This window comes from Polypterus senegalus, unplaced genomic scaffold (assembly GCF_016835505.1).
Source record: "Polypterus senegalus isolate Bchr_013 unplaced genomic scaffold, ASM1683550v1 scaffold_3255, whole genome shotgun sequence".
Taxonomy (NCBI): domain Eukaryota; kingdom Metazoa; phylum Chordata; class Cladistia; order Polypteriformes; family Polypteridae; genus Polypterus; species Polypterus senegalus.
The window spans coordinates 39,961-59,240 of NW_024382990.1; the positions used below are offsets into that span (position 1 = coordinate 39,961).

The 19,280-nt window shown below is 45.8% G+C and overlaps 1 protein-coding gene across 1 annotated transcript in view; it reads left to right on the top strand.

Annotated features, from left to right (window-relative positions):
* The window catches only part of LOC120521267 (sodium/potassium-transporting ATPase subunit alpha-2), a 93,692-nt gene that overhangs the window by 26,361 nt on the left and 48,051 nt on the right, over window positions 1–19,280 (top strand). Inside the window, exons 2-6 of the mRNA XM_039743004.1 lie at window positions 7,083–7,181; window positions 7,400–7,459; window positions 7,697–7,900; window positions 15,001–15,114; window positions 17,227–17,361. Coding sequence (XP_039598938.1) covers window positions 7,083–7,181; window positions 7,400–7,459; window positions 7,697–7,900; window positions 15,001–15,114; window positions 17,227–17,361 — 612 coding nt within the window. The remainder of the gene's footprint in view (window positions 1–7,082; window positions 7,182–7,399; window positions 7,460–7,696; window positions 7,901–15,000; window positions 15,115–17,226; window positions 17,362–19,280) is intronic.

The window sequence follows — 19,280 nt, forward strand, 5'->3', positions numbered from 1 at the left end:
AATTACTTGAACCTCGGTCCTAATGATGTAATAGGCACTGGTGACACAAAACAGTTGGGTAGCGGCAACCTCGACCAAGTTATCGAGTTTCTTACGGTGAACTGCTTGAGAGCGTGATGGCAGAAAGGAAAAGGCCAACAGCGCCATCTGCTGAGCGCCACGTCCAGGGAAACGGAACACACGCCCAACAAACACCGAGAAATGAACAGTCGCAAAAAAGAACTCTAGCAGCAACATCAGCTGAGCGTCAAGCTAAACACAGGGGGCACCTGAGTGACAAAGAACGACGAGAGTTAAGCCTGAAAATGGGGCTATTGAGCAGCTGGCTGATATCCTGGCTAATCAACATGCCACACATACTCCATGATACAGAATGCAACGATGACACAGAAATGTATGCCGACAAACAAGGTGATTGTCAAATATTCATATAACTTCTCCACATTTGCAGACATTGCTCTTACACCCTTACGTCCAGGTCTGCTTGAGGAGCACTTCATTCTAAAGTTAGGCAGATGATGTGCTTGCTGTGGGGTTTTAATTCTTCATTCTAAGAAGGAAAAAGAATATGTGGAGAAACTGGAACTGTCTGTCTGCAGTCTGTAGGGGGCGTCTCACAAGACACAGCTTTACAAACAGTTCCATTGCAAACAAAAAGTTTTACTTCACAGGTCTCTTCCCTTCAACAATCCACAACTATAATGCCGTTCTCTTCTCCTCCTCCACTCCTCCTGCTCCTCTTCCGACTCGGACTCCCTGAGTGGAGAGATGGCCCTTTATTTGACAAGTACTTCTGGTTCCAAGGAGTCAGGTGGGAGCTCTGGGAAATAGAGTCAGCCTTCCCTGAATTTCCATCCTCCTTCAACTCCCAGCATGCCCTGCAGGCACATGAATGTGCATACTGGCCCAGTTATGCTGCCACCTAGTGTTTTTGGGGGAGTCTGTCTTCTACTGTCCATCTAGTGCATTGGTCTCCCTGCCAGGTAAGGGTACAGGGGTTTGTCCTGCCCTGGGATGTCAATCTTCCCCTGCATAATATACATATGTGTATATTGTGAGTGTCCAAGGGAATGACCACCTCGACAAAATAAAATGCTTTGGTACACCAACCTGGGCGTTGCCATTTAATTAAAAGAGAATCTAAACAAACACTTGATGGCATCAAAAACAGAACGAACCAAAACTCTCCGGTTAGCATGGGGCTGCTGACTAATTCTTCTTCTTCATTTTCTGGGTGTTAATGGCGGTTGGCAAACCAACAAAAGTGCTGCATTACTGCCATCTGATGTGCTGCCTAGAGGGGCGGAGTCAGTTGTTCTTACTGGGTGGTTTCTCTGTACTCTGGAGGATAAAAAAAAAAAAAAAACAGCATAGTTGGTGGCAGTGCCCCCTCTTGGTTTGGGATGGAACTAAACACCTGGGAGAAACCTGAAGGGCGACCCTCTGACACGTATGCATGACTAAATCTATATATATATAAATAAATATATATATATATTTGCAGTGTATATATATATTTGCAGTGTATATATATATATATATATATATATATATATATATATATATATATATATATATATAAATATATATATTGTCAGGGATGTCAGGGGCAATGACCCGGCCGAGACGCCATGAGGGACTGGATGTGGGTCTGCGCCCACCCTGGATCACGTGGGGGTCGCCTTCCTGGTTGCTCTGGGGGCCCCAGCTCCACCCTGTAGGGGCCCGTGGTCACCGCCAGGAGGTGCCCCAATGCCTTGGGGACCTGTTACCCCAGCACTTCCACCACACCAGGAAGTGCTGGGGGGAAGAATTAAGACGGCGCCCGGAGAGCTGCCGGGAGGACAGCCAGTACTTCCGCCACGCTGGGGCGTGGCTAGAGGAGAAATGCCGTGAACACCTGGGGCTCATCCGGGTCCTGTATAAAAGGGGCCGTCTCTCTTCATTCGAGGCTGGAGTCGGGTGGAAGCAGGACAAGGCAAGAAGAGTGTGGAGGCGGCCCGAAGAGAAGGCATTGTGTGGCCAGGACTGTGTTTGGGGTATTGTGCACGTGACTGGGTCTGAGTGACCAATTATTGTAAATATTGTTTCTGAATAAACGTGTGGTGGTATTTTAACAACATGTCTGCCTGTCTGTGTCCGGGTTGGCTCCACAATATATATACAGTATATATATATTTGCAGTAAATATTTTGAGATATATATATATATATATATCAGTGGTGGGCTGTCAGGGCCTACAAGTCCTTCTCTGATGGCCTAAAAAACTATCTGAATCACAAACTGATGTTATGTCATTAATACTTATTAAATAATTCCAAATAGTCTGTCCGCTTCCTTTCATAGCTTTTCCGATGGTTGTGCTGCTTCCAGGCGTGTATTTTCGTATTAAAGCATTTAACCAATCACATTTCAGCCATCATTTGTTGCCAGGCAGAGAGGCCTTCACAATCCGTTCTGCAGGCCCTCTAACAGAATAAATGTCGACTAACCTGCTGCTTCAACCAATCAGATTTTGAGTTGGTGTCAGTAGGGCCCTCTAGCAGACGTACGGCGACGTCACCGTATTCAGACCCATTGATTGGATAGGATGGTGTAATAGCTATTTTGTCACCCCACAATGGCTGAAGGAGGAGAAGAAATAGATTTGGTGGCCGATTTACTTTCAAGGCCATTTTCAAGACGGACTTTTCAAGAAAAGCTGGCCATTGTTAAGAAAGGTCGGACAACTCCGAAGCTAGGTAGCCTGTCACAACCAGGAAGAGGATTTGTCCGCCACTTTCAGGTTACCAACTACGAGCGGTACCCCTGGCCCTGGAGTGCTTGTTATTTGCCACTGATCGACATGGTTTTTGGAGCCACACTGGCTTTGTAAATTTGACTTGCCTAACCAAGGCAGCAACGAGACATCACGGCACTGCCGGACACTTACAAGCAACGGTGCTTTCCAAAACTTTTGGGGAAACCAGAGTAGATCTACAGCCGAACGAGCAAGAGAGCAGGGAAATGGAGCTCCACAACGAAAAGGTGAAGAAAAACAGAGAAATCTTCAAAAGACTGATAGACTGTGTCATTTTTTTTTGGGCACACAGGAACTTTCATTTCGGGGACACAATAAAAGCGCGAGATCCAATAACAGAGGGAACTATGTGGAGCTTCTTTCTTTCATTGCTGAGAGCAACACGGATTTACATCACCACCAGTCCACCAATAAAGAGTTTAGTGGGTCGTCGGGTAAAATACAAAATGACCTGATCACTGCTATTGCTGAAGTGATGGGAGAAGAGACAAGAAGTGACGTTAAAAAAGCAGTGACGTCCGTCTCTATTATGGTGGATGAGACGACAGACGCGAGTAACGCAGCGCAGGTAGCACTGGTCCTGCGTTACGTAACGGGCACAGGTGTCAAGGAGCGATTTGTCAGATTTGAAGATGTCCCCAGTGGGAAGCGAGCCGGTGACATTGAAGGTCTTATCATCAGATTTTTCTTGGAAAATGAATGTCTGGGTAAAGTTGTGGCACAGGGTTTTGACGGCGCAGCGTCCATGTCTTCTGGATTAAATGGGGTGCAGGTTAAAGGTTTGGCTTTCTTCATACACTGCTATGCACATCGGCTCAATTTAGTGCTGACTCGAGGAGCCTCAAAGCTTAAACAATGCAAGATCTTTTTACGCCACCTCAATGGCCTTGCTGCATTTCTTTCTAGATCGCCTCGGCGCACGCAACTACTGGACGAAATCTGCCAGCGGCGTCTCCCTCGTGTGGCACCAACACGGTGGTAGTACACATCCAGGGTGGTCAATACGGTCTTTGAGAAGAGAGATGCTCTTAAGGAACTGTTTCATCACCTTCTGGAGCATCAAGACGAGTATGATGAGGACGCAGTGCGCTGTGCTGATGGATTTAAAGCACGTCTGGATGATTCTGAGTTTTGTTTTTTGCTTCACACATTCAATGGCATTTCTGAGTATTCAGACATGCTCTTTTCAATACTACAGGACAAAAACATGGATGTGCAGCTTTGTCTGGCTGGGGGTAAAGGAGTTCTGTGACACCGTTGAGCGAGATAGAAGCCGATATGAGGAACTCCACGAGGCCACTGAACACACCGCTGGAGCTCCGAGCGCACGAAGAGGTCAAGCGCGAGATCCTCACACGCACTACGGCCAACTCCATGGCAGGATTCTGGACAATATTATCAGCCAGACACAGACCAGATTTGAAGACCACGAAAACCTGATGTTTGTCACGCTCCTCGAGCCCCAGAAGTTTCGGGAATACAAGAAACATTTCCCCGCATGCAGCCTTCTCCAGTTTAACACAAGAGCCACGGAGCGGTGTTTGATCTGTCTCGGCTAAAAACAGAAGTGACTGTAATGTATGCCATGGATGATCTGGCAGGACAATCTCCCACTGATCTCCTTGACTTCCTTCGTCAGAAAAATCTGAATGAGAGCACGGGGCGGCTGTTCACATCGGTATCTTTGGCGCTGAGCATTCCCGTGTCCACTGCTTCTGTCGAGCGGACATTTTCAGCCCCAAAGCGAATTCAAACTTAAACACGACAGGGCAGGTTCGACTTGCAGCATTAGCTTCGATGGCGATAGAAAGGGATGTTTTGATGGAACTGAGGCGCACGGATAATCCGCACGACAGAGTAATTGAACTGTTTTTGAGGAAAGAGAGGGGGATGGATTTTGTTTACAAGTAATCTGAATTTTTGGTGAGTAAAATATTGCGATTTTCCTAAATAATATTGCAAGTTTATGAGTTATTATTGATGTTTGTTATGTGATGTCGCGGCTGTGGCTTCAGTAGAAAGGAACTTGTTCACCCCGGTTTGTCTATTCAATAAAGGCATTTATTGTGGCTACAGGAGTTATCTATCTGCGATGCAGCGGCTCTTTTTACTGTATTTCTGCATATTAAGATGGCTTTTATAACCATAAATTAGTTGTTGAGGGGCGGGTTGATTCAGACAGAGCACTACTGAAGGCCTAGGTGTGACATGCACTGTCCGCCACTGATATATATATATATATATTGTCACACACGGGTGAATGGGAGGCAGCCAAAGGGCTTGAATAGTGACAATTCCACGCCAGTCCTGGGGGTGGCGACGTGCACTGACTGTTTCTCTCGATCCTCTGCAGACCATTCACGGGAAATCCCATAAGTTCCAGCGCCTTCGATGACGTCACTTCCAATCACAATGCCTACGATTTCGGATTTTCACTTTTGGTTTCGGTGCCTATGAAGACATCACTTCCAGTCACGATGACGTCAGTTAAAGCCACCATCTTTACGCACTCAAATCAGTTCTGTTCTGTTTTGGACTTGAACCTGAGTACTACTCAACTAAAAAAACAGGGCTGCCCCAAACCTTTTTGATGTTTCCTGTCTGTTCATATGACAATATATATATATATATATAGTGACAAACCCAAGGTGTCAGTGAGCCCCAAACCCCAACACGATCACTAAAACACAGTCCTTTATCAAAAATAGACAACGGTTTTATTTAAATACCTCCAAAAGTATCACCAATACACACAAAACACTGGTCTTCTTCTCTCACCACCACACTGCCCTCCTCCATTTGAGAGTTGAATCTGTACCAGCCAGCTCTGACTCACCTGGGTAAAGTGCGGTCCCTTTTATTACAAACCTGGGAGTTCTTCTGGTGCCAGGGCGATTGCCCGATGGAAGTACTTTCGGGTCACACGGAAGTCCGTTATTCGAGCAGTGAGCTTGTTTCCCTGGAACGCTCTCTTGTGGCCCCCTGTGACCCAAGCAGGGCTGCTCTGCCAGATTACGTTTCCCAGCATGCCCTGCTGGCTTCCCACCGGGTGGGGATATCCAGGACTGCTGCCATCTAGCGTGCTGGGGTAATAACAGTCCCCTAGCGATCTCTCTACTTCTATAGGGGCTGTCCGTCCATTTCTTCCTCCCGGTTCTGCTTCCTTTCCTGGCCGGGATGTCCGTCCAGTGCATGTGGTATCTACAATATATATCCATCCATCCATGTTCTAACCCGCTGAATCCGAATACAGGGTCACGGGGGTCCGCTGGAGCCAATCCCAGCCAACACAGGGCACAAGGCAGGAACCAATCCTGGGCAGGGTGCCAACCCACCACTATATATATATATGTGTGTGTGTGTGCAGTATATATTTATATACATTCATAGGTCTGAATCACAATCTGATTATTAGGATGGTTACCTACCAGTTTGATTGCCCAATTGGCAATCATCTGCCACGTCCTCTCAATTGTGAGAAGCAAATCTAAATACTCTGATCTTCACCCAGCCATGGCGTAACATCCCCAGGAGGGGAAACAAAGAAGGTGTGTACGCCTGACGAGCCCCATTTAGGGTGAAATACATGTTGTGTACTCTTTGTATTATTTGGCAGGTATATCTAGGAAGACGGATTGACATGGAGGCACGGGTAAAATAAAACAAAGTATTTATTTCCTTCCCCTGTGGGCGCACGTCTTCCCCGTGTCCCACAGGCAATACACAGTCCCAGGCACACAAAATCACACCAGTACAGCAAAGCACTTTCTTCTCCTTGGCACCACCAGTCCTCCCAAGCAACCTTGTCCTCCTCTACCCGACTCTGACCCCTGAGTGGTGGTTGCTGGCTCCTTTAATAGTTTACCCAGAAGTGCTCCAAGTGCTTGATCACAGAATTCCAGCTGCTCTTCCGGGTGTGATGAATACGCTGCCCACACGGGCTCAGGAGTCCCAAATACAACACCCTCTGGCGGTGCTTGTGGGACCCAACAGAGCCGCACCCAACTCTAATTCCCATGGAGCCCTGTGGGAAACCGAGGCATCGCTCCAACCCAGGGCGGTGGCCATCTAGCGTCCTGGAGGAGGTATTGCACCGTCCAGGGCTGCTCCCCCTGAATATAGTGTGCAGGGGCGTCCCGGCTGGGCTTTGACCCTGGCCGCCTGCCACAATATATATATATATAAAATAGATAGAGAGAGCTCGAGCTCCATGCCAGTTCCTAGTGTGACTTCTTTTCTTTCTCTCTTTCTTTCTTTCTTTCTTTCTTTCTTTCTTTTTCAGTCGGGTCGGGAGTATTCACCTGCCTCCACCTCCGAGAATGGAGGCCGAAAGAAAAAGAAGGACAGGGACATGGATGAGCTCAAGAAAGAAGTGTCGCTGGTAAGTGGTCTCTCTGTGATGGGCTTTTTTGTCAGCAAAGGTCGCCCTGCCAGTTGATCTAAAACACAGATGGCCTGACAGAAAATCTGCCGGTCAGAGTTGCACGTATTCTTATAACGCCACCAATGGATTCTCCATGTGTTTTCATGTGGTATTTTTAGTCGGCTGTCCAGTTTTTTGGCTGCCTTTCACTTTGAGGTCTTTGTCACCCTTCACAGGAAGAACACAAGATGTCACTGGACGAGCTGAGCAAGAAGTACAACGTGGACCTGTCGCGGGTGAGCTTCAGTTTTTAGATGTCTCAGATCATCACCTTCCCATGATGCAGCAGGGGCCAAGAACAGAAGGAGTGTGTGCAGGATGAACGGAGATAAATGGTCACTAAACGTGGACACTGATGACTGAAGAGATGATGCCAAGCCCACGGTGTCCTCTCCAAAGTCAAAAGTGTCCTGCAACAGGGAGCAAGAACTTCCCAAGGTGTGGAACTGATTGCTCATCTTTTGTCTACTTAGGGCCTGTCGAATACCAGGGCAGCGGAGATTCTGGCCCGGGATGGCCTCAACGCGCTCACTCCTCCTCCAACCACCCCAGAGTGGGTCAAGTTCTGCAGGCAGCTCTTTGGAGGATTTTCCATTTTGCTCTGGATCGGTGCCATCCTCTGCTTTCTCGCATACAGCATTCAGGCTGCGACAGAAGATGAGCCTACCAATGACAACGTAAGGCACCATCCTGGTAGATTTGGGGCACTTTAAGGGTGTGGGGTGGTCTTGATTGTTTGTGCTTCAGTTAAAGGACTTGCCATCCTTCAAGTGGATATGGCATCAAGTCGATCAAATCTTAAGACCCCGGTGACTCGGCTCGTCATCTTCACCTTGCCATGGTGCCGAGGCTTTTAGAAATGGCAGCAGTCTGTGATGTCGACGATGGTTTGATCTCCAGATTCGAGTTCCATAAGCAAATAAAATGAATTTAGCAGCCCACCTAAAAAAGGCAAAAAAGTGTAACATCACACGAGAAACTTCTCTCCTGCAATATGACATTGTGACAAAGTGAGAACACGTCCTCAGAAAGGTTTGCAAATTTTAAAAAAATCAAAAACTGAAATCTCTCATTCCTAGAAGTATTCAGACCCTTCATTCAGAACTTTGTAGAAGCAATTCCAGCTTTGAGTCTCGACAAGTTCTGCACTCCTAGATTTGGGCCTTTTTATCCCCGTTGTTCCTGGCAGATGCTCTCCAGCTCCATTAGACTGGATGGGAAGGGTCTGGAAACTGCCATCTTCAGGTCTCTCCACACATCTTCAATGAGGGTCCATTCTGGTCTTTGCCTGGACCACTTAAGGACAATCAAAGATTTGTCTCGAGGCCACTCCAGCATCACCTTGGCTGTTTGCTTCGTGTCATTGAACCGTCACCCCGGTCTGATGTGGTGGGCACTCTGGAGCAGGTTTTCTTCTCTGGATTTGGCTGCGTTTGTCCTTCAGTTCAAATTCTGACCACTCTCCTTGTCCCTGTACCCCTAAAGCATGATGATGTCACCACCATGTGGCACTGTAATGATGATATTAAGCAAATGAAGAGCAGTGCTTAGTCTTGGCCAGACATACTGCTTGGAGTTTTGCCCAAAGACTTCTATTTTTGTCTTGTCAGACCCAGAGAAGCGTTTCCCTGAGCTCTCAGAATCCTTTAAATGGCGTCTGGTAAACTCCAAGTGGGCCGTCACATGCCTTTGACACCAGAGTGCCTTCCGTCTGGCCACCTTTCCATACATGTCTGATTGATGGAGTATTTTCTGACAGGTTCCTCCATCTCAGTAGGGGACTTCTGAAGCTCAGTTAGATTTTTGGTCACCTCCCTGACCAAGGCCTGTTACTCAGTTTGACAGAACAACCCACTCTTCCCAAACTTCTCCCACTTTACAATTCTTGAGCCCACTGTGCTCCTGGGATCACTCAAAGCTTTAGAAATGAATTGATCCCCTTGCTCTGATGTACTCCTCATTACAAATTGATTTTTGAGGACTTCACGGCTGAATTGCTGGACCTTCTACACACAGGTCCACATGGGCTTTTTTAAACGATGTCCAGTCGATTCAGTTTGCCACGGGTGGACTATATTCAAGTTCTCAACACATCTCAAAGGAGGATTGAAGCAAACAGGACCACCTGAGCAGAGGTTGGAGGTCCACAGCAAAGGAACTGAATACGTCTAGGAAGGAGAGAATTCCGTTTTGGATTTTTAATACATTTGCAAACCGTACTGACAAAATGTTTGGGGTGGGGGTGTGACAGATAGGGGGCACTGCTGCCCCCTTGAACCCTCAGACCAGACTCCAGACACCAGATAAAAGTCCAATAATTTGTTTTATTTGGACACAACAGTGCACAAAGCACCCTCCACTCCACTATATTCATAAATCACAATCAATAACCAATAAATAATAATCCTCCACTCTCCTAGACACGCTGCCATCCTTCCTTCCGACGCAGCTCAACTCTGGGATCTCCCACAGTCCTTTATATAGTCTCTGACCTGGAAGTGCTTCTGAACCCTCAGTCCATGTGACTTCCTAGCACTTCCAGGTCAGTTCAAAATTCTTCTTTTCTTCGTCAGCCAGGAAGCACTTTATTTCTTCCGTCCTCATGACATGGAAGTACTTCTGGGCTGTATGAAAAATGTCTCTGTGCCTCCTGGCAGCATCCCCTGGTGGCCCTGATGTTATCCAGCAGGGCTGTGTATTAAAACTCCATAGTCCATGATGCCCTGCTGGAATGTGGGGCATTTCCACGTTGCAGGGATGGCTCCATCTGGCGGCTTGGGGGTCTTGGCCGGGATAAGCTGCCGGCCATAGTCCACAGGGGATTGATGGGCAAAGATGTCCAGTTTATCCATTTAAAATGAGATCTGCCACACGATCAAGTGTACTGAAGGTGGGGGTCTGAAGGCCTTCTGAAGACCACCACATCAATGGCGACTAGTACTGCACCCATTACACTTATTAACTGAGTCTTCTTCTTGTACCCTCAGTCATCAAGTCTCATTTATGGCCTGGAATTAAATGTATCTGTTGTGGAAGATAGAGGGCGCTCTGGTCGCCCCAACCCGACCCAGACAGACGCAGGAGGCACAGGTCCAAGCACACAGATTGGATTTTTGGTTTACAGCACAATCACAACTCTCTCTTTTCTTTTCTTTTCTTTTCTTTTTTTTCCTCCTCCACTCTTCGCCGGCCAGCTTTGTCCTCCTCCTCCTTTTCCCGACTCTGGCTGCCTCCTTTTATAGCCCACCCAGGTGTGCTCCAGGTGTTTGATGGCCTGTATCTGGCAGCACTTCCGGGTGTGGAGGAAGAACTGCCCATGCGGGCTCAGCAGCCCCCGAGGGACCTCCAGATAAGCAAAGTGCTGGCTTTCTGAGCAGAGCAGAGCGACTCGTTGACCAAAGTGTCATCGTGAGAGAAAAGAGCACAACGTGAACGCGGCCCAAAAGGCAAAGAATAATGGCGAGCTGAGCACAGACCACCCGCAGATGCCAAAGGGCAGCTCAGACCTGTCCAAATGTGCCAGCTTCACCTCTTCACTAGTTTATCTGGCTGTTTAAAGCAGACTGGTGTCTTTACATGTACTCATCCCGTATTTAGTTATTTGTGAAATGTGACCCCATGAGGGCGCCAGAGAGCCCCAAACCACAGATCCAGCACACCACACGTAAATAGAATAAAATAAAGGATTTTTTAAAAATTCGTCTCCCCGGCACGTTCTCAATCCTCTCCCAATCACAAGCCACAATAATACAATAAATGATAAATCAAGGCAATTCTTCCTCCTCCTCTACCACCTCCTTTGAGTTTCGCCCACTGCCTCCCTGAGCCATGGTAGTGGGTGAACCCGGGAGTACTTCTGGAGATGTGACATGGCCTGTTGTAAGCACAAACCAAGGGGGGCTTCCCCCAGCAGCTCCCCCTATCGTCCCCCATGGCTCCCAACAGGGCTGCACCAAACTGCAACTCCCATGAAGTCCTGTGGGAGTCCAAGGCACTGCTGCAACCCAAGGGGGGCTGCCATTTAACACTCTGGTCAAGCTGGCTCCCTTCCAGTGTGGAGGTGTCCTGGCCAGGCAAGGGTCCCGGCCATCTGCCACACTATATAAAGCCAAAAAGGAGAAGAGAGGAACAACTCCGGTAAGAATGACCCAAGAAGTTCTCCAATCCTAGTCTCCATCAAGTTGTGTTTTGAAGGTTCCTAAAGTTCTTCTGTCCACCATGCAGCTTGGTCACTTATGTCATCTGTCTGTGGTTATTTTTGTGAAGAAAGCATTACAACATTTGCAGGAAATGAGCCCAAATCAAGTTCTGAGACCTTGTTGAAGAACGTAATTGAAAGTTAACAGCAGGGATCTACTGGAGTGAATAAAAATCCCCTCAATCAGGGATCCTCTTAATATCCATCCATCCATCCATCCATTTCCTAACCCGCTGAATCCGAATACAGGGTCACGGGGGTCTGCTGGAGCCAATCCCAGCCAACACAGGGCACAAGGCAGGAACCAATCCTGGGCAGGGTGCCAACCCACCGCAGGACTCCTCTTAATATCTCTTCACTTAATTGTAGCTCACAGAGTCCCACAATCAGCCATATTTGGACTTCCTCTAATGCTGCTATGTCTTCTTTGTAGTCTGGAGACCAAACCTGCACGCCGTACTCCAGACTTCACCAGGGTGTTATTATGCTTAGAGCGGACCCTATCTTGAATTGTCCCCCAACGTGTGAGTGAATGGTGTTGTATAACCCAACATTCTCTTAGTTTTCTTCTGTCCCACTGTCTGGCTATAGATAGTGATGAGTCCACCGTGACTTCCAGGTCTTTCTCATCAAGTGTCCCTTCACATTTCAGAGCAATAATCGTGTATTCACATTTAGCATTCCTACTTCCTTACATTCATATTCAACACTCACCAGAGCTGCTCAAGCCCGTAGACTGGTCAGGTCCCACTGTAACAGCTGAGATGATCCTACGTCTTCTGCCCTTCCTCCTAGTTTGGTGCACAGTAAACATCTGAGTGTTAAAAGTGGCATTTTGGGGTGCAGTGGGTTCAGAATTGGCTCAGACACAGGAAGCAGAGGGTGATGATGTGAGGAACCTCCTCAGAATGTTAAGAGTGGTGACCAGCAGGGGGCAGTGCTGGGGCCGCTGCTATTTTTAATATCTATAAATGATTTAGATAGGAATATAAAGAACAAGCTGGTTAAGTTTTCAGATGATACCAAAATAGGTGGATTAGCAGATCATTTGGAATTTGTTATATAATCACAGAAGGACTTGGACAGCAGACAGGCTTGGGCAGATTGGTGGACGATGAAATTTAATGTCAGTAAATGTAAAGAATAACAGATAGGAAGTAAAAATGTAGGGTTTGAATGCACAATGAAGGGTCAGAAAATCGAGAGTCCACCTTATAAGAAGGATTTAGAAGTCGTAGTGAACTCTAAGCTATCAACGTCCAGCCAGTGTTGAGAAGCCATTAAGAAGGCTAACAGAATGTCAGGTTATATAGCGCCTTGATGTGTGCAGTACAAGTCACAGGAGGTTCTGCTCAAGTCTTTATAACACACTGGTGAGGCCTCATCTGGAGTATGGTGGGCAGTTGGGGTCTCCATAAAGACATAGCAGCACTAGAGAAGGTCCAGAGAAGAGCGACTAGGCTGATTCAGGGCTACAGGGGATGAGTTATGAGGGAAGATTAAAAGAGCGGAGCCTTAAGGAGATGAAGAGAAGACCTGAGTGAAGTGTGCAAAATGATGAAGGGAATCAGTCCAGTGGATCGAGACGGTGACTTTAAAATGAGTTCATCAAGAACACGGGGACACAGCTGGAAACTTGTGAAGGGGAAATTTCACACAAACATGAGGAAGTTTTTCTTCACACAAAGAACGACAAACACTTGGAATAAGCGACCAAGTAGTGTGGTGGGCAGTAAGACTTTAGGGACTTTCAAAACTTGATGTTTTTTTGGAAGAGATAAGTGGATTGGACTGGCGAGCTTTATTGGGCTGAATGGCCTGTTCACATCCAGATTGTTCTAAAAACGCAGTGTCGACTGTTTTAAACACCCATTCTATTGGTGTGGAGTTATACAGGGAGATTCACTTGAAAGAGGCCTCCGAATATTCTGAAATAACTCTCGCTAAGACGAAGAAATCTGAACGAAACAACGTGCAATGTGCTCCTCAGTACACAGAGCTTCCAACAAACGCCGGGATGCCCCTGAGTTGGATTGATGAGGTTGGCACCAGACAGCCATTTGTAACTTCTGGGTGCATCCTGCCCATAGCCCTTCACTCAGTCAGGATGGTGGTGTCCAGTTTCAAGCAGCACGTCTTCATGGTTTGGGTCACTAAATCGTTCAAGCGATGTCAGAATCCACTGGATGATCGTGAGTTAACAGAAGGTTCCTAACAGCAAGATGGAGCAACGTGTCACACATCAGCAAAGAGCATGGCAGAAATGGAGAGGGTCATTTCAAAGGAGCTTTGGCCAACACGGTCACCAGATCTGACACCACCAGACTTCTTCCACGACTTCAAGCTAACTAGATGTTCCCGCACAGGCTTAGCCGATCTTGCTTAGTGTTAAGTAGCCCACAAATTTCCCTCAGCAAATGTCCAAAATGGAAAAAAACTCCCAAGGGGAGCCACTGAAACCACAGACGGGAAAGGCGAGGCGATGGCGAAACATGCATTGAGAATTTAAACACAAAATCTAAGGAATTCATTAAAGGTTTGCTGATAACTCCATTCTTACAAAGACAGATACGTGGGCCACAGGGTCACAACACCAGAAAGGCTGGAGAAGGACACCAGTGCTGCTCATGTTGAGGAATCGGTATTCTTCAAGAAGGTGGGGACAAAGCGGACCTCCAGTCCACAGTTACATAGCAAATGGAATAATTAATAAACAAAAATGTGACAATTGACTAAAAAAAAAATGGGAATGCTCCAGTTTCCTAAACAGTTAATTAAGACTGCCAACGTGTGGCATGAAGTGGAGTGTTACTCAATGATCCATAACTTCTATGTGTTGAAGCCACTTGGATCACACGTGAAATGGAGGACTCTTAACAGAAATGTCCCGCTTTGAAGAGATTCCTTGTGGTAAACAAGCTGTAACACTTGCTATCTACTGAAAGTGCTTTTCAGCTCTTGAAATGCGCTATTGTGAATTCAAGTTACATTCAACTACAACTCAGTGCCACGTCAAAATACTGCTGTAAAAGTAAGGTGGCACCAAGGTTGGTGTCACCCAGTGTGGTACCCAAGGCCGGATTGAGAGCCCTGATGAGATGAGCTCTTTAACAGAGAGCTGATCAGACTTTAAGCAGTTAGATCTACCACCCCGAGCCAAGAGAGGGCGCTGACGCTAACCTTGTCCTCTTCTATTCAATCTGCAGTACTGAGAAGTCTCGTGGGTACGATGCCACTGTCAAAGTCTTAACATGAAGAAGCGTTTAGCACGGCGCTTTTATACTTCATTCTCCTCCTGTTAGTGGGCGAGACGTCGTCCTCGTAGCGTCTTTGATCCTTGAATGTTTGTTCTGATTTCCTTCTCCTCTTCCTCTCTTCTCTTTCTTCACACACTTTGGCTTATTTTGAAGCCAACTTCCGAGGTCAGACGTCACACTGTCACCACTCATGCCACTGAATACGCCATGCAAATGACAAGGCCTTATTGATTAAATGGCACCTCTGCCTCTTGAACATCTGATCAGTCATTTGTGCTGTGACTTCCTTTAGACTCAAGCGTTTGTCCTTTCCCTGTTTCAGTTGTACCTGGGAGTCGTGTTGGCCGCCGTCGTCATCGTCACTGGCTGCTTCTCCTACTATCAAGAAGCCAAAAGTTCAAAGATCATGGACTCCTTCAAGAACATGGTGCCACAGGTATGCACTGCCCAGTCTTCTGCTCTGAAATACTGTATGAAGTTTTGCTCAGACTGAGCGGTCCTGCCAAAGCTGCCTTGAGAGAGCATCAGGGTGGTGGAACCCCCAGTTTAAATTAAGAAAAAGAAAAAACATCCAAAAGTATGCAGGTAAGTCGATCTCCACGATTCTGTGATCATATGGTTTGGGTTGGCACATCCACGTCCACTACCGATAACAAGACTAATTCTGATGAATCTGACGAGGTTGTCATCTCCTGGTGAACCTTCAGCCCACCAAAAGCAGATGACAGCTCGCCGCTCTTCATTGGTGTGAGTGGAGAGTGGAGTGGCTGTGTCTACTCCTGGAAAATAACAGGAGATGCTGCTGACTGATCGAGGCTGAAAGCTGACCACTGTGACCACAGACACTCCATGACTCCACATGTGTGCGGAGAAAAAGCTGTGCAGCCATCCTAAATAGGATCATCACTAAAGTGCAGGTAACTGTTGACTTTCTATCATAAAATAAGAGGAAGGTCGAGACCTGAGACCGTAGGCCTCAAAATACTAACATCTCAGCCTGTCAGATACGGGCGTCTGTCCTCTTCAGTATCACGGTCCAAAATGAGCATTGAAATATATAAGGATGGACCGGAGTGGGAGGAGCTGTACACTGAGGGGTGGAAGTGACATCATAATTTACCTGAAAATTCTTCCTCTCGTATAGGGAAGTGAAAACAGGAGTCGTTAGAGACTGACGCACCATCGTCCTTCCCTGTCTTTCTCATCTGCACAGAGACAGTAAGCCGCATCCTCTCCTTGTGTCGCTGGCACCACCTTATACAGTATTCACAAATCATGATGCTGCCCGACAATAATCCACCTTAATAAAAGGATAAGTGTCTGTGTATCTGGGTGTCCATCTGGTTGCTATGTCTCTTTCATTTCAAATACAGAAAAAAACAGATATTTGTAATAAAAAATAGCATTGCATTTGTCATTCCAACAGATGGTGCATTACAATTTGATTAGTCCCATAGTAAATGACATATAACAGAGACATATGCATTGCATTTGTCATTCCAACAGATGGCTCATCACAAGCATTTATAGTAATAAAAAGGCATTGTATCTGTCACTCCAACAGATAGAGCATCACAAACATTAACACTGCTTTTATGAATCCCATACTACGTGGCAAATAACAGAGATATATGCATTGTATTAATCATTCCAACAGATGGAGCATCATGGACATTTGTAGTAATAAAATGCATTGCCTGTGTAAGCCAACAGATGGTGCATCACAAACATTAAAACTGCTTTAATTAGTTTTACACCAAATTTGCAAATAAAAAGAGACGCACTTGCATTGCATTCCTCATTCCAACAGAAGGCGCATCATAATCATTAACACTGATTTTATGAAGCCCATACTCAACGGCATATAACAGAAATATATCCATTGCATTTATCATTCTAACAGATGGAGCATCATGGACATTTGTAGTAATAAAATGCATGGCATGTGTATGGCGAGTCACAAATATTAAAACAGTTTAAATTTGTCTCAAAGCAAATTGCATAAAAGAGAGACACATGCATTGCATTCCTCATTCCAACCGAAGGCGCATCACAATCATTACCACTGATTTTATGAAGCCCATACTAAATGTCATATAACAGTGACATATGCATTGGCTTTATTATTCTAGCAGAGGGTGCATCACAAACAGCAATGCATTTTATTAATGCAAATATTTCTGATGCACCCACCATCTGTTGGAATGACAAATGTAATTCATTTTCTAATTGATTGCATTACAAAACACATTCCAATAGATGAAGCACTGCAAACGTTGGCACTGAAGTCTTCAGCCTGTCTTAGACGGGTAGCACGGCTAGTGACTCTATGAAGCTGTAAACCCTTATTTACTCTTCATAGTTATTAATCTTGTGACATTTTCATTTGCCGGTCATATTTGTCTTCTCATTGTGGTATTAAACAAGCGAACAGTAGACGTTCTCTGTGTTAATCTCAGCTTTGAGGTGACAATGTTTAAACCGACTGAGTGACAATCTTATGATGAAATGGCTAACATCAGGTTTTATCTGTGCCTCCTTCTTACAGCAAGCCCTTGTGATCCGGGAAGGTGAAAAGATTCAGATCAATGCCGAATCCGTCGTCGTCGGGGACCTCGTGGAAATCAAAGGTGGAGACAGGATTCCGGCCGACCTACGGATCATATCATCTCATGGCTGCAAGGTGGGTCACTTTGTGGGTGACGTCTCTTGTTATCTCCAGAGGGGCTCTGCGTTTTCCAAGTGAATCTCCAAAATGAGCAAATGTCACCTGCCTGTTCTCGGTGGCTGTCTGGTCACTGCGTTTATGGTGTTTGTGTATTTGCATGGTGACAGACTCTTAACAGTGCGTCTCCACTGGGCTCTCTCAGCCACGGGCCTAACATAGAAAAGCAACCATCTTAATAAGTCAAACCAAAGAAGAACTCCACCAGCCCAAAGGATCAATCGGGCTTCTAACTGTGATGGTGTCTCTTCGTCACTTGGGCTCCATTGCACATTGTGTACAACAACAACAACATTTATTTCTATAGCACATTTCATACAAAAAGTAGCTCAAAGTGCTTTACATAATAAAGAACAGAAAAATAAAAGACACAATAAGAAAACAAAATAAGTCAACGTTAATTAACATAGAATAAGAGTAAGGTTCAATGGCCAGGGGGGGCAGAAAAAACAAAAAAAAAACTCCAGACGGCTGGAGAAAAAAATAAAATCTGTAGAGATTCCAGACCGTGAGACCACCTGACCAGTCCCCTCTGGGCAATCTACCTAACATAAATGAAACAGTCCTCTTTGGATTTAGGGTTCTCACGGAAGGACTTGATGATGATGATGGTCACATAGACTTCTGGCTTTCAGTCCATCCATCAATGTTGGTGCATCATGAAGCTTTGAGTAGGTGGAGGTGGCGCAGGTCACCAACACAAAAAAACAGAAGAGAGAGTTGGGGTCAGTATGGATTTTAGAGCCACCATGAATAGTTATGATGAAGAATTGAACATACAGAGTATCAGGATTAAGTTAAATTGAAGTTATAAGAAGGCCATGTTACAGTCATGTGTTGTCAGCAGTGTTTTAAACTGCTCTACTGTATCAGCCTGGTGAATTCCTATTGGCAGGCTATTCCAGATTTGAGGTTCATAACAGCAGAAGGCCGCCTGCCCGCCTCACCACTTCTTTTAAGTTTAGCTTTTGGAATTCTAAGGAGACACTCATTTGAAGATCTGAGGTTACGATTTGCAATATAAGGTGTCAGGCATTCCGATATATAAGATGGAGCAGATTATTTAAGGCTTTATAAACCATAAGCAGAATTTTAAAGTCAATCCTGAATGACACAGGTATCCAGTGTAGTGACACTCAGACTGCTGTGATGTGTTCAGATTTTCTTTTCCCAGTTAGGATTCTAGCAGCTGCATTCTGCACTAGTTGCAAACGATTTATATCTTTTTTGGGTAGTCCTGAGAGGAGTGCGTTACAGTAATCTAGTCGACTGAAAACAAACGCGTGAACTCATTTCTCATCATCTTTCAGTGATATAAGAGGTCTAACTTTACTTATGTTTCTTAAGTGAAAAAATGCTGTCCTAGTGATCTGATGAATATGCGATTTAAAATTCAGAATACAGTCAACAATCACCCCTAAGCTTTTTACCTCCGTCTTGACTTTTAATCCTAGTGCATCAAGTTTATTTCTGATAGCCTCATTGTATCCATTATTGCCAATCACTAAGATTTCAGTTTTCTCTTTATTCAACTTGAGAAAGTTACTATTCATCCATTCTGAGATACAAGTCAGACATTGTGTTAGTGAATCAAGAGAGTCGGGGTCATCAGGTGCTATTGAGAAGTACAGCTGTAAGTAATCCTGTGCCCTGCATTTACAAAGTTCCTTGCGTCACCCATCGAGATCTTTTCTGTTTGCTTTGGCGGAGAGACGCAGCAGAGCGATGAGCCTGCTATTGCCCCGTACAGACGCTGTGATCGCACTTCGGGACACTCTTTGGCGTGTTGTCCCATTGACGGAGGTCCCGAGAGAGTTTAGAAACCTCACATTTTCTTGAATGAGTGGTGCATTAATAGGGATGTTTCTTGAACGAGC